Genomic DNA, 18,644 nt, shown 5'->3' on the forward strand with positions numbered 1-18,644 from the left:
GGCAAGGACAGCCTGGGGCACTTCATGAATGGATTGATGGCACTTCAGGCACCTGGCCAGAGCTGAGAAGTAGTTTAAGCTGCATGCATGAGATGGAGAAATAAACAGTCAAACAACTGGTAATGTAATATTTCAATTAATTACAACTGAGTTCCAGGGTTAGCAGGCAGTGTAACCAACTGATGAGTTTATACTTCTTTTCATAATTTTGTCAGTCATTCAATAGCTCCAGGCAGCATTTAGGTTTCTGGCAAGCAGGTTCAAGGTAATCTCAAAGCAGCAGCTTAAAATATTAGTGCAGGAGGCTGCCTGATGTGTGCCAAAAGTTAATAACCCTGCAGCAGAGTTAGCACAAGGGGAAACATCTATGATTCATTTGCTCTGGCACAAAACTTTAATGACAAATGTGGCTTTCAGCTAAGCCCCTGACACGACAGAGGGATGGATTTTGGGAGAGGGCAGAAAAGGTCCTTTGGCCATGAGAGTTTTCTGCTGCAGTTTTTCCCATCCCTCTGGGAGCCTGCCCCTTGTGTGTGATTGTGGCAGAAGAGACAGTGCCCACAGGTACAGAGAGAAAGCTGCTGCTCTTGCTTTCAGGAGGCTGTTCTGAGACTCCCTGAGCTTGTCCCACAGGCCCATTCTGAGCACACCCTAGTGATGAACACCACAGTGAAGAAAGGATTCCAAGAACTGTCCAAGTCTGCCAGTGCTAAAAACCTCACTTCTGTGAGGTGAAGCTCTGTTTTTCCTCATTCCCACCTTCATCATTCCAGACATTTACCATTATTGATCCTGCAATCAGTGTTTTTGTATCATGTGTAACTGAAAGGAAACTTTGTAAAGTGAGACAAGTACACCAGTGAATTCCCAATTCCACCTGAATTAATATCAGTAACTAAAGCTTCACCCCCATATACTTTGAGTACATTTTATCAAAAAATAATTTGCATGACTAAACAAAAGGTATGCCTTTCCAAAAATAAGTATGTAATGCTTTTGTCTGAATAGTATCCCACTAAAGCAGTTTAGTGAATTACTCTGATATCTTCTGCAATCTTTTTCTCCTCTTCTGTAAGTTCCAGGGCAGTTGTTTCATCAGCAGAGAAGTATTTAGATGCAGGGATCATTTTTCCATCCTCAAACTGCAGATTTTTCACTAGTACCTGAAAAATTAGAGCATATGATTTTAAATTGTTTGGGAGGTAGTACATCCTTGGGTGAAGAGTATTTAGGCATTAACAATGATTGAAATAGTGAAATAAATGGCTTGCAGGAAAGCTGATATGATGCAGGCAATTAGCACAGACCACCTGTACCTGTCTTAGATTCTCTCCTTGAAAGGATACATTTTACTCCTTATAGTAAATTATTATGGATTGTATGAAAAGCAAAACATGAATATCTTCTCTATAGGATGGTAAAGGATTGATAAACTCCAAGTGAATTAGCTGTTAGTCATTAACATCTGGATTTATCTAACTTGACAATTCCACACTACTTGCCCTTCTTGCTAAAACTATTCCATCCATGCTTATGTATGCCAGATTGAGCACTTACCATCTTCCCATCATTTCCAAAAACGACTAGACCATTCTTTGTCACAAGTCCTGGTTTTGAAGCACCTTTTATTGCCAGCTCTTGTCCAGCAGGCACTGAAGAATCAAGTAATGATGACCCATAAAAAGTAACCATCTAAAAAAAATGTAATTAAAAGGGCTCAGGTTCTAAACGCAAAAAAAATTTTAACAATTTTATGACACTGTTTTGAAGCTTTAATATAATAGAAATAAAGTATAATTACCTGGAAAACATGTTACAACATTTCTAAATCTCTACAACTCAGAACATGTAAAGCTTTGCAAATTGCCTTAACCTGCAAAGCAGCTGATCTGTAACAATGTGCACGCTGCAATCAGTGCAGGAAAGGGAGCAGCTTCTATCAGTGCATGCCCAGAGTGAGGGACCACTCACTCTATCAAATTTCATAGATTTATTTCTGCAAAGTATCTAGGCCCAAATCTCCTTAAAATGAAACCCTCTGTTATTTCAGCAGCTCTGAGTGTTTCATTTTGCTGTCAATACTGTGATGTTGGCCACTGTACATGGGCTGTATTATACTGTAATGCAAACCTGCTTCCCAAAATGACTGGCACAGTTTGGTTCTAATCTTGGTACCTTTCAACCATGTCTCTCTTTTTTTTTTCCAGATATTGTACTTATCTTTCTTCAATTAAATTAATCTGTGATTAAAAAACTCTTAACTACTGTGTTCTGTATATTTTTTTAGGTGCCTGTTCTAGATATAGTCATCAAATTAGAGCTACTCCAATGTAACAGTCATTTGTATTCACCTGTATGCAGACATTTTTAATTCTATAGTAAAAAAGAGTCAAAAAGAGAGAATAGAGAAGAATATTCTTCAGGTTTTCAGAGCATACCTGTTCATTTATTGTTGTCCATGCTCCAGGCACCTTATCATGCCCTCGAATCCAATTGTGCAAAGCTGCAGCAGGTTGGTCCCAGGAGATCTAGGAAATCAAGACATGCCAGGATGAACCATTGCACCTTCTCAACCACAAACAAGATCATCCAATGCAGTAGGGATGCTTAGACAAAATAATTTTCATATAGGAATTCAGTTAATTTTTTTATCTGTTGTTTATATGGTCTGTGTTATTTTTTGGCACTAGAAGGAAACTAATTCTTCCTAAATTCAAATGTATTTCTAGTAGAGAATTTCACATGGCCTGTAGGCAAACAAAGGGAGTGATCTTGATTCAGTGTTGTATTCACAAGTGCCAGGACTGGGAGATGGGGCTTCAGTAGTGGAAGGGGTGCAAAAAGTAATCCAAGTAAAAAGCCAAAGCCCCAGCAAAAATAAGTCTGTGTGGTTTATTGAAGGCAAAGTGTCCAATCATAGAAGTACAGGGCATTGAAATCTGAAGTCATTGAACCCAGAGTGAGAGTAGTTTATTGAAGTCTGTCTATGTTCTCACAGGTGAGCCTTATATACTGTCAAAAGCAATTACAGCTCTAAGCAGTCACATCTCTAAGTAAATTTTTTCCCACTAGTAGAGAATCAACCTATTGTTTGCATAACTTGGCAGTCTTACAAATCCACACAGTTTCAAAGACTCTCTAGCTGAATATGCTGTCCTTCTTCATACCTACAAGCTCCTGTTCCAGGTCATAATATTTTGTTTTGCAGTGGTTTCTGTTCCATCTCCCATTTGTTTTCCCATAACAAGTATGGTGGCTTATTAAGAATCCACTGAAATTGCAGCTGGCTCTTAGCTGCCTGTACATGATCCCAAACACGACACCAAGTTTCTAAATACATGTAATTGCTGAAAGGAAAATGGAACTTAATCTAGGGCTCCTTTACATGCATCCTAAGAGATATCCCAGGAAAAAGAGGTGAGGAAACAACTCAGTTAAAATTCATGTTAACTTCATATTGATGCTACTTTAATCTGAGTTAATAACTTTTCTAGTGCTACACAAAAAAAAAAACCCCAAAATCAAACAGACAAAAAAAAAAAAAAAAAAAAAAAAAAAAAAAAAAAAAAAACCAAAAAAACAAAACACAAAAACCCCACAGTGTTACTTCACAGTACCTCTGCATTTTCCTTTTTCTGGATCCCTTCATATGTTGCCCCTTCTTCAGGCTGAGGTATACGAGGGGCCTTACCATCAGCAATCAGATTTACAGCTTCCACCTATGTGAAAAACAAAAAAATATATTGCTAGCTTGGTTCACCTTTTTTTCTCAGTCAGACTTAGGAATCACAGCAAAAGTCTTTCTGCCACAAGGTGACTTGGTTTGGGTTTTTTTAAACCTGATATTTCCAAACTCTAAGGGACCAGCGCTGCCCTGATTAAATATTTGTGTTTTCTTGAGCTTCTTTGACAAAAGAAATTTGTCACCCTTCAGAATTTGATGGGAGTACCTAGTCAACAAACTTAGAGCAGCTGTCTGAATTCTCCAGAACAAAAATGTGGCTCAGTTTGAATTGCATTCAACTTTCTTCTTTTACTCTCTGCAAAAAAGTTATTTTTCTGCATTTAAATGGAGGGAGGGGGGAAAATCCTCTAAGGAGCAATGCTGAGTATTTTTTGTGCATTTTCTTTTATTCACTTCAAAAAAATACAAAAAATGATAAGCATAGAGAAACCAAAGCAAATCCACCAGAACTCTGAGCCTCAAACACCACACTAAAAGTCTCAAACCTAATTTTTTTGTTGCTGAGCCTTTAAAGGATTTTATCTCGTAGAAGCATTTAAGAAGCCTATGGAAAGAGCCACATTCCAAACAAATTCATCTTCCTGCCATCTGTGGAAACAGAATATGCTCTGCTTGCTGTCAGCATCAAATACTCTGAGGTCACATCCTCAGCTGTTGTGCAGCCGCACATCTCCAGTGAAATCTAGGATTTGGCTGAGTACCACAACCTCTGTCTTTCCAAATGCATGCATCTTGTCTATATTTCCTTTACTTTCAACCTCTTTTCCTCTTAAAGAGCTGGTATTTAGTACAGCTGTACATACCATAGCCTTTACTCCCTCTGGGAACAGAAACCGGTTGTACAGGTCATCCACGGTATCATTTTGGCCAACATCACATTCTCGCTGCAGAAGTACTGGCCCAGTGTCCAAACCATCATCAGCCCAAAAAATAGTAAATCCTGCTTTCTTATCTCCATGAATTAAAGTCCTGGGCATAAAAAAAAAAATACATACAGTAAATACAGACAAAATGAAAGTAGTTAGGAATATCAACTCATATTTTTCACATTCATTTTCTTCAGGAAGATGGGAAAGAAAATCCTAACAATCTTTGCTATACTTTTCACTTCTCACTTCACAGTCAGGAACTCACAGTTTTGACACTGTGGGTGTGCAGACATATTTATATGTGGTTTCCATAAAGTGACATAGGAAATGCTGCAACTGAACCGAGGCTGTCTCACACAGTTCATCGTGGTAATTATTTTTACAGTATTATTAATGGTAAGACTCAGAGCAAAAGATGTGCAACAGTTATGACAGAATTTGAAAGATACAAGCATCTAACAGAATATTGTAAATCATGATTGTTCACTGTAATTAGCTAAGCCTCATGGCTCATCTGTAGGTCAACAAGGAAAGTACATTTGTCACACAGCTGAAAAGGAGTTAAACTCTGAGTGGAAAATTATGAGTATGCAACTGTTTAAGGAAAAATTATTAAGGGAATTAAGGCTATCCAGCCAGATTCTCAGCTGCTGTGCATGAACATAGCAATGCTTACACTACACCTGTGCTGATTTACTTCAGCTCAGAATCTGCCTCTGCATCTAATGGGAACTTCAGCCACCTAAAATTTTGAAGCTCTACTTTGGCATGTGTCTCAGAATGCTAGAAAATCAGATGAAGTGTGTTTAAGGAACCAGCCAGAAACTATGAGATAAATATTTCCTGCATGGTTTTAGCCATTTGTCTGCATGCAAACACCAATGCTATTTTAAGTAATACATATCTCATGTAAGTATCCCTCAGCAGTCCATGTTGCAACAGGATTGTCTGAGATCTGACTTATACACAGGAAAATTCATTATTAATTATAAGCACTGAAAGCTGCATTATTAAAATGAGTAAAGTACACTGAAGTACATATGGGCTGAAGAAGGGATGAACTCCAAAGACAGCTGGGGAAGTCAGCAAGTCTAACAGAAGGGAAATCTTTCAGAAGTTTGCCTAGCCCATATCAGATCTTTCACATATTTAAGCAGCCTTTCTTTTGTTTTTTATTATGTAAAAATGCCAAAAGAATGAGAAATGGATGACCTCAGCATGGAGAAGAAAGTTTTATGAGCAAATGTCCCTGATGCTGAATAGGTGACAAGGCAACAACTACTGTGTGCCCTCTCCTCTGTCCACCAGCTCCCTCCACAAAGGGCTGCTGATAACAGAGTGGCAGCAGCTGGAAAAGACTGTAAAGGAAGTGAGTGAGGAACCCTCTGTATGCCAGGGCCCTTGTTTGTACCTGGTTATGTTTAGCCATGTTAAACATAATTCCCAAAGGTTTTCTTGGTTATACTGGGGGGGGATTAAGGGTCTTATCAGCACCAGGGCTGTAGCCACAATATGTGAAAGTAGTGATTAGAGCAAGGGATGAGAGGGTGAAACACAAGAACAGCCAGCCAAGGCCAAGCCCTAGTTTAGTTTAAAGGGACAATGGCCTATACTTGAGAAGGACAGGAGCAGATAGATTCCTTTTGCAGAAGGAATATGCAAAATAGAGGAAGATGCAGTGATACCACACTGCAATACCTTCCCATTTCTGCAAACCTTTGACTCAAGGACTTCCTGAAAGAGAGTTTATATTTACAATTCCCTGTGAAATACCTCTTGATTAACTTCTCCTCCATAGAAGCATCCTTTTAGAGCTCTCTAGATATGAGGTCACACAGAGACTGCACAGAGTAAAAGTACCTCCTTTATTTGGAAAAATCCTACTACCTGATGTCTTTGTTGGCCACTCCCTGACTTTTGATTAGAATGAGCAATCCTTCCCTTCACATTTACTCATTTGCACAGAAAGTGTATTCCTTATTACAGATAGAAATCAGAGGCATTGATCTAAAGTTTCCTGGCTTTCTCTTTCTCTTTTTTAAAACTGGTATTGCTTTTGCTATTTCCCAGTCATCTGCATAATCTTACGAAATAGAAACATTGCAGGTCATCTCAAATCTGCAACCTCAAATTTGCTGAAGTCCCATGGTGCTGGCAAAGAAATTCTTATTCCTTCACCAGTTCACTAAAATGTCTTCTACTCACAGTTCAGCTCAAGAGAATTGTTTTGACTTACTCTACACAAAGGAAGACTGTAGGACAGTAACATCTTCTCCAGGCTCCTCCATCCTGAATACCACTGCAGACTTTCTACTTTGATAAATACCTTTGTTAAATCACACACCTCTATTACTTACATACCTCCCACCTTTAACTTATTGGGAGGAATTGCTATTATTACATTTTGTGCCTTAAAAAGTTGCTTCTTTATTTCCTTTCAGTCTCATTTTCCACTGAGTTTATGCTATTTTACTATACACATTTGGACACAACTGACACTTTTGAAAGTCTTTACCTCTCTAATAGTCTCCTTAACACCTCTGTTTAAGTATTTCAGCTTAGTACTTTTTCCAGGAAAAATTAAAATTAACAAAACAAAACTAAGTATGATTTTGCTTTGAATCTACAACACTGTGGATACAGATAATCACCATGCTGCCTGTAAGATTCTTTTAAAAGAGTTTCTTCATATTTAGATAATTTCTTATTGAATTTATACACTAAATAATAATAGAATTATTATTTTATCATATTATTTTATCATATTATTTTTGATAATTTTCTGTCATTTCTGTTGTTACAGGACTGCCAGATTTGAGTCTCTGGTGACCATTATTGCAGTGTAGCTCTTTCAGGGTGGTGATTTGAACCTACCTTGTGCATAGAGAGATATAATTTTATTCTTGTGGGGTCTTCTCCCTTCTACTCAGTGAAATCTTAGTATCAAACCCTCCTGTAATAGTTATCTAGTGTTTGTGAGGATGAGCCACAAGGGCAATGTCCTGCTTATGGAAACTCCAGACTGTCAATTTGTGCATACGAGTAAAATCTATGAATGTACAGATCCACTGGAATTCCCAGAGTAACAGCTGAACTTGCACTGGAAATAATAATGAATCCTAGGTATGAAGTGCAGTTCATGCACCAAATAGTCAGCTGCTCCAGAGAAGTTCCTTCAGAGCAGTTGCAAGTCAACAGAACTCCAGCATCTACAAGAGTAATGGGTGCAGACCAACATCCTAATGTGACAAACACCAAGTTTCAATGCACAGAACTCACCAGTTGATTGCAGAAGCTCCTCGGTGGCGTGGCAGGATGGATGGATGGTAAATAATAGAGCCATGTTTTGGCCAGTTAATAACATCCATGGGGATAAACTGGCTACAGAATGGAAGGACATTCAAGTCTGCACCAACTGATTTGTAGGCTGCAACTACATCCTCGATGGATTTGCCTTTAGCTCTCCATTTGGGGAACTTAAAAACAGGAGTGCCATCCTTCTCTGCTGCCAGTGCTGCAGGGCAAGAACAAGATTATTTTTTTCATTTTGTGTTAAAAATTCAAGACACATCGAGACATATCACATGACAACTCAAGCAGATCATCAAGAATGTGATTGCAGAGTGCCTTTCTTTATACTGTTTAAAAACTTTTGTGCTTGGAAATATTTTATCCATTCTGTCTTTGATTCTCATTCCTACAGTTTATGTCAATCCCAATTTACAGTTCACTCTTATGACTTGGCTAGGATGTACCAATGAAAGCAGAAAAGACATGTATTCTTGCTTTAATTTCTCTTTTTGTCTGTGAAATTGAATCTTGAGCTTGACCTGAAGCATCTTTAGCCTGTTGATTTAAGTCATAAGAAAATACTTATTTAAATGTAATTCTATGCAAGTTAGCGTGTACTGAAGTTGCTTTTAGAAACAAAGACTGGAGCTGTCCTAGAGCACAGAAAACTTAAAAGGACTTGAAACTTAAGCTTTGGAGTCATCTGGAAGTAAAAGGAAGTGAAGTTATCTAGTAATTTAATTTCATTTCCTTTTTTTTCCCCCCAATCCGGAGAGACTGGACTAAACTAATCCCGCAGTTTTAGTTAAAATAAATATATGATTAAAATATTTGAAGATTTATTTAGTTACTGTAACAACTGTATGAGAATAATTTATATAATGTAAACAAGTTATGCTGCATTGTATATAAATTTTTAATATAACATAATCCAACCAGACACGGAAAATCAATTTTTTGTCTTCTAAGCTAATAGTTGCCTTCTCTAGTTCTTCTAAAGTGTGATTAAATCTTTTAATGAGGTAGAGTTAAGAATTACATGCTTGTCTGCGAACACCACAGCACAGGTAAGCAAAATTTGTGCTTGATTCTTCCCTCATGAGACTTTCTGTAAAAACATGTCAGGACTAGACCAAAACAACAACAACAACAACAACAACCCAACCAAAACCAAGAGAGAATTAAAACAGCTCATGGAATGTAGTTTTGATTTCAGATTATCCATAAAAGTACATTCCATTTTGGCACTTCTATTTGCTGATCACATTAACTCACTGTCATTGTGTCACTGAAACAAAAACCAAAGAAAAGTGACAATTTAGATGGTTCCATCTTTAGCTTCTTTGTCATGCTGGGTTCTGAGTACAATAAGTGCAATTCAGAATAAGCAAGACTTCTTTCTTTAGTGAGACTAGAAAATCCTTATGCAACTCGGCAATGGAAAAAGAGAGAGTAAAGCTCCTCCAACCTTTTGGATGTGTTTTCCACAGTCCAGGTGGAAGAGAAATAGGCTCTGCAGGTACACTGCCACATACAAACTTGTCAAAAAGGCAGAAAGCCAGGGATAAACAATCTTATCTCCCTGCCTTGAGTGTCCCAGCCAGCCCAGTGAAGCAGGTGACAAACATTTGCACTTAAATACAGGCTCAGCTATTTGCTGTAAGATACAGATCTATCTCATAATTATTACCTCTAAGGTGTACATTCAAATAAGGTATCCAGTTAACTTTGTTTTTCCAGGATTTTAATAAACAGCCCTGCATGTTTAGAAACTACTTTAAAAACTGCTTTTTTAAAGTAGTGACAAACTGATGAGGTTAAACTGGTTCTGGGACTGGTGTTTGTTAAAGCATAGTTGTTGTACTGGATTTAGTGAAACAAAGGCAATATATGCAAGTCACATTCCCATAGAGATACAGCCTTGTCGTGAAAAGGCAAATCTGTTATGTACACCTATAATTTTAACATTTGGATTCAGGTTACACTTACCCAAAGGATCTGCTTGTCCATTCTTGTCAGGCACGGTGAAGACGCCCACAACTTTATGTCCCTCTTTTCTCAGGTTGTTATAAACTTCTTGTCCAAAAATGCTTTGACCTATAAGGGCTAGCTTCAGCTTATGTTGATAAGCCTGGTAAAGAGAATGAAAACAAAACATGTTCTAGGATGCAAAGAAAGAAAATATGTTGTTGCTTACACTTCTGTCTTGCCTTTTCTTTGTCAATTTTCAGTTCAATTTAAAATTGAGTAGTCTTTTCTAACCTAATGACTTTTGAAGGAATAATAATCAATTTTTTGAGATTAATGACAGGCAACATACAATTCCCAAAGAGTATATTTCACATGAAAGTATCATCTAATACTGCCACTGATGTTTATATGGCTTTTTTAGAATTTTCACTGACAGACCCACTGCTTCTTATGAGAGGCTCCATGATCTTATCCATATTCAGAAATGAAAATACATCTTTTGAAACATACATAAAACACTTTTTCTAGGCATAATTTATGTGGCTGGAACTTGCCCTCTAAATGCCTGTGATTAAACAGAGGTATATTGTTTGTGGTTAACATGTACAGGCTAAAGAAGACAAACTCACATTGCTCCTGCCAAGTTAAAGGTGATGATCATCCACTTGATCCTCCTACAAGCAAATAAAGGTTCTAAAGGTGAGGTTCCCTTGCTGGACTTCTACTGCCTGCTGCATTTGGATCCCAGTACACTGGACATGTGATTTAAGCTTCTTCAGGCTGAGCAGGTGCAAGTAACCACCTCCACTTCTTTTAAAATTTATGATAATAAATAGAATAAATAGAATGATAACACTATGATGATATCAGAATATCAGATATTGCTACGTTTTTTGATTGCTTCCTGAGAAAACTACTTTTTCCTTCAGAGTCCTTTTAGATTTATGTGACAGTTGTGCTCCTCTCCCACCCTACCTCCAATCCCTCACCTCTAACACCTCCTTTACCCCAGTATTCCTGTAGCTGTAAGAACTGCATTAGGGTACTGAAGTAAGCAGGCACTGACATAAAAAACCAGTGGCATATTCTTAGCTGGATCTATTCACTGGTCTAGTTTATAGCACTGCCATGAGTCCTAATGTAGGGCCAGTAGGGGGGCAGGAATGAGCATGGCAGAAGGGTGGAACTGTCTCTATGTGATCTGTCTTTGCATTTTTAGTCAGCCTTTGGAAAATGAAAACTGGAAACCTTTGAAAACAAACGGACTGTCAGACCTGGTTAAAAAGGAAAGGTCTGCACAGAATAAACAGAAAAGTCACCCTCCTCAAAGCTGAATCTGGCACAAACTATTTCTGAACTCAAACCATACAGTTCCCTCCTCTTAGGAGGCCTGAAAGAAAAGTAGGAAATAAATCCAAACACTCCCCACCTTCATTCTTAACTTCATTTTTCACAACTGGACTTTGACTTCCTTATTTTCTGTATGACTCATTAGAGGAATCAAAGCACTGTATGAATGTCTTAGCCACTGATACTTGTTTTGCTTGTAAGCTGGCACTTGTATGTTTATCTCCTTCCTTTTCTTAGGGTGCTGGGACATGAGGATACTTTGACTGAGTGGGTTATTGATTTGGGGATAACAAATGGTCTGCACTGCCCATTGGATCATATGACAAAGAGAAATGCCCTGAAAAACAGGTTACTCAAAACCACAATCCACTGCAATTCATTTCACAGCTGACATACTATGGATGCATTTTTCTGGTTTCAGGTTACACTTTTGTTGTGCAGCTGGCTTTAGAAAAGGGAGTTATGAATTGGTAGTTCCCATTATAGGAATATTGAAGTGTGCTTTTGATTTCTTTTTATATAAAACAAGAGGAAATAATTATTTTTACCAGAGACAATATTTTCCCTGAGAATGAAGCTGCATAGTAAAACTGTCCTGTATTGCAGCATTACTCAGCACTAGTGCCACTGCAGTAGAAACAAGCAGTAAGATGGAAACATGGACATAACTCAGGCCCTTGAAAAATCAGACTGCTATAATTGGCTGGTAAAAAATATCTGTGAGACTGGTGATGATAATATTACTAACCAACACTGCACTGCTGCCAGCTACACCTCACTATTTTGTTTTTAACAAAGACAAGACCTTGTTCTGAATTGCAGCTCATCCTGACAATCCTTATCCAGCAAGGCCAAACAGATGCAGATGGTGCTCATTATCAATGCTTTACGACAGATGTCTTTACCTTTACAGTAGAAATGTTGCTGCACTACAAAAAACAATTATTAGTTTTTCCCAAGTATTTTAACTATAGCAGGCAAATTGGAGAAAGATTAACCTGCTGGATCACTGAACATGTTTAGCATAGTATGACAAACTCTGATTTCTGTACTGTGTCAACTAGTGCTCAACTAGTACATTGAATAAAGGTTAAAAATAGTCCAGATGAGAATTACTTATTCTACTTCTGTCCTTTCATTAACATCTCTCAGTAAGAGCACATGACTGGAAGGCATCTTCTTAGATAATTAATCTTTTCCTCTGCCATCACAAACAATCATGTCATATGATTGTTTTTATAAATCTACCTGACCTCCTTTTCAAAGCACTTTTTAAGTATTCATTGCTGTACTCTGCTGCTTTTCTGATACTTTGACAATCTTCTTGTAATTTTAAGTCCAAATTTATCACCACTTAAAGTTACTTTCTCAAAAAGAGTTTATTCACAAAGTGAATGTTTATTCACAAAGTGTTAATAACATGTGCACACTCCCAAATTTTCAGTTTGTGTTGCTCTGTAAATAAATCTGATTCTCATATTACATGAAATGGCATAGCAGTTCCAGTTCCAAATCACAAGTCCCTGTAAATCAACATACTTTCAGTAAAGCTACATGTTTAATTTCTGCTAGGTGTGGAACTGAATCAACAAATGGTGAGAACCAAACAGAGAACACAGTGCCCAAATGAAGTACAAATAAAAAAACCTCACCAAACCCAAACTGAAACTGGTAAGACTGAGAAGACTGCAGAGTGGGAAAGTCTGTAGTGCACAAAAACATTAGTCTGGCAGTAAATCAGCTTTGCTGTCTCACACTTAGAGAAAGAAACTCAAATGGGGATTGGTGGACTGGTTTCAATCACAAGATTGATCTGGTAACTGTGACCAGTGATTCTTGAGTTCTCTCTCCACTGAATGGTACAAAAGTATGGCATGACATCTGATTAGACTGGTCATGCATTAGCATTCACTGCCATCAGTAGAGGGCAGGAGACAAATCCACAAGTCAGCCATGAACAGGATTTCTACTGTGTAAGAAAGAAAACAGGAAAAAAATCTGTGTGGAAAGGCTTGTATGCTCAGACCACAAGTTCAGTCCTTCATTTTTTGTTTTATTTGAAAAATTACAGTGGAGCAAGTGCATGAAATGTTATAGCCATTCATATTTTCTTTTGGAAACGCTCCTTAAGCATTTTTATCTAAAATGAGTCAGATCAGTGGAAGCGGGAAATTTTTGTAGAAGAATTTAATGTGGGCATAACACCCAATTAAAATGGAAACTTCTATAAGATGACACAGAGAACAAGAATAGTTTGGTGTTTTCTGTCCTACAGAAACAGGACATTTTGGCCAGTGTGCCATCATTAACATTCATCACAAACCTTTAGAAAGAAATTCTGTTAAAGAGCACCAAAACAATCTTAGTTTTGAATAATGTCCTAGATGGATATTCCATCATTATTATTAACCTACACACAGATTAAACTTATTGCTTTTGACAGTGATGTTAAGAGATTATATTAGACTTCTTTTGCAATAGCCTGGCTGACTGTGGAAGTGTAGCATGCATGAACAATGCATATGAAGGTTAATGGTCTTGTAACATCAGAGTGAATCTTTTGCTGCACTTTTGTAAGATTACCCAATTCCTAGTTTCACTAAACAATGCAGCTCAGGTGTCTTAGGGAGATCTGGCCTTTTTTTTAATGGCTAATCATAGAAAAATATAGTTATTCTGGTAATGTTGCCAAAATACAAGATTTTAGAAACTTAGTTTTCACTCCAGCGTAATTCTGTTGATTTCACTGTCGGAACTTTTAATTGCTTCTTTAACCTTCTCTTTTGTTTATAACATAACACAGATTAACAGTGATTATGTTTCTTTGACTCAAGTATTCATGATTTGAATGAAGAAAATAAGATAAAGGATAAAGAATGATAAAATAAAGTATAAAATCTGAGAAGTGTTTGTACAAGCAGTCTTATCTTGAAAGCTCAACGTGTTTAAAAGTTCACCCTTGTTTCACCACCTCAATACAAAATCATGGATTTAAGTTTAACGTCTGTATTTTAAAATTCTGTCCATATAATCTCTTAATACCATGTTGGAATTTATTTTAAAATAGCTCATTAAAATTAAACAGTATTTTAATATTTGATTCCATTCTTGCTCTCTTTTTTCTCTGAAGCACTTAAACAGAAATAAAACTAACAAACAGAATTAAGTACTGCATAGATGGCAGCCTGACAAACTACCTTGTCAAGTTCTAGTTCCTAGAAATGGGAGATAAGTCCAACATCATCATTTTCTTCTCTAAGAAGTGTCTAAATTACAAAATCTCTCCACGTGAGAATATTTATTTTTTGATAAAAATAATTTTCTTTTACTGTCCCTTTTGTACGTGCATCTAAGCTTCAATTGGTTATCAGCTTCTAATTAAATTTTCTGAAAATTAAGATGTAGTAACTGTTACTCTGGGTACAAACCTTACTATCAAAAAAATTACAATATTTTATTTCGTTTCCGTAAGAATTCAGTAAAGCTAAAAATATTTGAATGTTACATTTCTTTAAAAATATCCTAGAAAAGTGTTCTTTTGAAAAGCAGTACTGCAACTTTATTGAGATCCCCCTATACGTGCTAAATTCCAGTGCCTGCAAATAGAAACCAATAGTAGAGCCCCGCCCCCGTCTACATACACATCCAGGGCAATGTGCTCCCACCGTTCATTCATTCCCACTTTTTTGGCACTGCTGGTTACATTTCCAGAAGGCTTGTGTTAAATCTCCTTGTTCTAACGCCTTCCATGCAGATACCTTGGGAGGATTGCTGTCCTCACACAAAACTGAGCAGCCAAACACGAAACAATGAACAATCTCTAGGGAAGAAAACAATCCCCCAAGCCTCATTCAACTTGCCAGATCTGCACATCTGGACGATTTGGACTGGACAAGGCTTTCGGGGAGTTCTGCAATCTATATATGTAACGAGACATAAAGAGGATGGCTTGAAACAGATGGTCAGAGCTGTAAAAGACTAAACCGTGGGGTGCAGAGGAATTTAGGCCATCAACTTCAACCCGGAGCAGCCCCCACCATCCCCGAGCTATGACCTGGCGATGAGACGGTCACAAACGGAACAGGCTAGAGCGGGGGCTTCTCTCTGGAGCTGGGAACCAGCATGGTCCCTTCTAAGCGAGAAGACAGCCTTCAGCTTCTTGCAGGGCAACCCCGGCATGAGGGAGGCAGAGAACGGCCGCATCACATTGTCATGACACACGATTACGGGGCACTGCCAGAGCATCGCTGTGCAGCGCCAGGCACATCCCCGAGATGCAGCGCCCAGATGATGGCTGCGAACAGCCGGGCAAGCCGCAGCCTCTGCACCCGCACCGAGCCCTTCCCGACCCCGCCGCGCCTCTACGCGCTTTGCTAAACCCTCGGCACAGACAATACTCATCACATCCCGGAAAATACCCGCTCCCGCCGTCCCCCTCCTCGCTCGGCCCCCGGTTGCCCCTGAGCGGGTCTCTCCCGGGCTCGGCTCGGCGGGACCCGAACCGGGACCGAGACCGGGTCGGCGGCCGCCCGCCCCGCGCTACTCACCGCGGCAGTGGTGCAGATGGTCCGCAGCGCACGGGGGGCTGCCCGCAGCAGCCGGGGGGCTGTCCACAGCATCCTGCGGCCGTCCTGCCAGCACCGAGCGGGCTCCGCGGCCGCGGCGAGCGCCTCGTCTGATGCAACCCGCGCCGCTGCCGATGCCGCTGGCGCCGGGCCCGCGCCTGGATCCGCGGCGGCGCAACCGCGCCCGGGCCCGCGGGGAGCGGGGCCGCCCGCACCTGCCGGGGAGCGCCGGGGAGCGCGGCCGGGCGGGAGCGGCTGCCAGGCACCAGCGGGGGGCTCCCGGCCCTTAGCACGGGAGTCACAGAATCACAGACCCCTCAGGTTTGGAAGGGATCTCTGGAGATGAGCCAGTCCAGCCCCCCTGCCGAGGCAGCGGCAGCTAGAACAGATCACACAGGAGCTTGTCCAGGTGGATTGTGAACGTCTCCAGGTGAAAAGATAAGAACTGGGCACTGCACGGTTCAATATGGATCAAGCTTTATTGCTCTCTTCTAACCCTAATATACAGTTCTTCTACCCCTACACACGATCACACAACTCATGATTGGTAAAAGCCTTCCTGCTCAAGGCAAACACGTGAGCTTTTCCATTTTTCATTGGCTTCAGAGTTTCTCGCCTTTCACCTATCACATTCAGCTCTTTTTGTCTCACCTCTTATTTTCTTGATAAGCAGCTGCTGTCATTCTTCTTATCTCTCAGGGTAACTTCAAGGGCCTAGCTTGGCCTCATAAAGTGCTCTTATCTCTTTCCTGGCTTGTTCACTACATGTCCAGTTTCCTCTAAAAACATTCCCACATCCATGGAGAGACCCTTCCTGGGCAGCCTGTTCGAGTGCTCTGCCACCCTCAACGTACAGATGTTCTTCCTCACGTTGAGGTGAAACTTCTTGTGGCTTAGTTAATGGCCATTGCTCCTTGCTGCTGGGTACCACTGAGGAGAGTCTGGAACCACTCTGTAAGTGCCTGTCTTTGAGGTACTTAAGAGCATTAATGAGATCCCCTCTCAGCCTTCTCTAGACTGAAGCAGATCCCCACAGCTCTTGTAAGAAAAATGCTCCAGACCCCTCATCATCTCTGTGGCTCTCCACTGCACCCTCTCCAGTAACTCCTTGTCTTTAGTGTAGTCAGGGTCACCCAGGCCACCCAGGTGGCATTTTGTGGTCTGAGATGTGTGCAGTGTCCCCAGGGTTGCTCTGGCCGTTTACAGCTTGGGGGTACAGAACTGTGCACCCTTAACTTTGCCCTCTCTACCAAGGTGGTTGGCAAAGCATTCCCTTGACTTTGCTGTGGCAGTCAAAGATCATGTAGATTATCAGCATTAATTTTTAATTTATTGCATGCCAGTTGGGGTTAAAAAATGTTAAGAACGTACTAGAAATCCATATCATCGCCTCTGCCAAGTATTATTAAAGCAGCTCACTCCACTCAACCATTTCTTAAAAATCTGCCTCTTGAGTTCTATTGGTAAAAGTGTTAAAATTTCAATATTATTTGGAAGCTACAACAAAAAATCTTCTTGTCAGAGGTGTGGAGAAGAGCACAAATACAAACTCAAGGTGCTAAAAAGACCAGAAAGCAAGTGAAAATTACCCCAAAAAGGACAGGAATAGCAAAAGCAAGAGGAGGTAGCATGGCAGTAATATAAGCATCATTGCAAATTAGGTCAGGTTTAAACCCCAGCAACACAAAGAACATGGGTGTGTAATAAACTGAAATACATAATGTCCTTGTCATGAAAACAAGGAAGACAAAAATGGAAAAAAACTTATAGCCAAGTTTTGGACTATGTCAGAGAGGTCAGAGGCCTCTGATTAGGCCAAAGTTATGACCTACAGTTACCTTGCTACTGTTGAAAAGAGAGTAAACATGCAAACATTCATCTCTCAATGAGAGATGATATCATATCTCTCTGATATCATACCTCTTTTTCATGCTTAGCTGCAAAAGAACTGCAATATTAATAACCAAGGTTTAACTCCCAGGCCCCCAGCCTCTTCCTCAGGGTATTTCAAATGCTGAGTAGTACCTCAAGGACAAGGACTGCTGCAGTACTGCTGCTCCATCCCTGTTCAGGGGGCACAGGAAGGAGAGGTGCTGCAAGAGGTAAATTCTGCCATTCCCCAGGAAGTCAGGTTGGCACGACACAATCCTCCTGCAGAGTAAAGTTACACAAGGGCTTGCACTATGACTGCTTGCATTACTCATTCCCTGATTTAGTCCTGTGTAGCAAAATTATATCCTGTCCTTTATTCAGGGCTCTTGGTGGTACTTTTAAGTGTAGATGGCACTGAGTGGAATGAACAGAAATTAAAACAAAAACTTAGCCATTACAGCAAACCGCTGTATTTCTGTTTTGCAAAGAAGTTCTACAAAGAAAAATCACTAATCAGTTCTTATAATTTCTTTTCTATGGGGTGAAAAAGCTACAGGAGCACTTCTCCACTTCAGTAAAAATTCTTCTAGTGATGGTGTCAAGTGGAGTGTGTAGTGGTTTATTAGATTATGGAATAATCAACCAATGGAGTTAGTGACTTTCTTTGTTCTGGAGTATTAAAAACTAAACAAGTAAAATTGATCAAAAAGTTCTGTTAACAAAGTGGGATGTTTACACAAATGGTTCCTTCTCTAGTATCCGTGGTACTGTGGGTTTAAAAAGAATGGTGCATGGTAATTCCAGATTTCATTAAGAAAGCTAAAAGACCCTGCTTTGTGGCTCATTCTTACTTCCACGCATATGCAGCCTCTTATTTTCCAATTATCTCATAGAAAATCTACAAAATTTCATAACTAAAGTTCTTTAAAATACTCTCTTTAAATTGTACAATAAAACAATTAAAACTCATAATTTTGTTGG

The 18,644-nt window shown here is 39.6% G+C and overlaps 1 protein-coding gene across 1 annotated transcript in view; it reads right to left on the bottom strand.

Annotated features, from left to right (window-relative positions):
* ALDH1L2 (aldehyde dehydrogenase 1 family member L2) overlaps positions 1 to 16,273 on the bottom strand; it is a 28,724-nt gene extending 12,451 nt beyond the window's left edge. The window contains exons 1-8 of the mRNA XM_056482350.1: positions 15,774 to 16,273; positions 9,895 to 10,036; positions 7,894 to 8,128; positions 4,549 to 4,714; positions 3,618 to 3,719; positions 2,439 to 2,528; positions 1,558 to 1,692; positions 1,038 to 1,163 (exon numbers count right to left, since the gene is read on the bottom strand). Coding sequence (XP_056338325.1) covers positions 1,038 to 1,163; positions 1,558 to 1,692; positions 2,439 to 2,528; positions 3,618 to 3,719; positions 4,549 to 4,714; positions 7,894 to 8,128; positions 9,895 to 10,036; positions 15,774 to 15,845 — 1,068 coding nt within the window. The 5' untranslated portion in view covers positions 15,846 to 16,273. The remainder of the gene's footprint in view (positions 1 to 1,037; positions 1,164 to 1,557; positions 1,693 to 2,438; positions 2,529 to 3,617; positions 3,720 to 4,548; positions 4,715 to 7,893; positions 8,129 to 9,894; positions 10,037 to 15,773) is intronic.
* Between the last annotated feature and the right edge of the window lie 2,371 nt (positions 16,274 to 18,644).

Source organism: Oenanthe melanoleuca, chromosome 1A (assembly GCF_029582105.1).
Source record: "Oenanthe melanoleuca isolate GR-GAL-2019-014 chromosome 1A, OMel1.0, whole genome shotgun sequence".
Lineage (NCBI taxonomy): Eukaryota > Metazoa > Chordata > Aves > Passeriformes > Muscicapidae > Oenanthe > Oenanthe melanoleuca.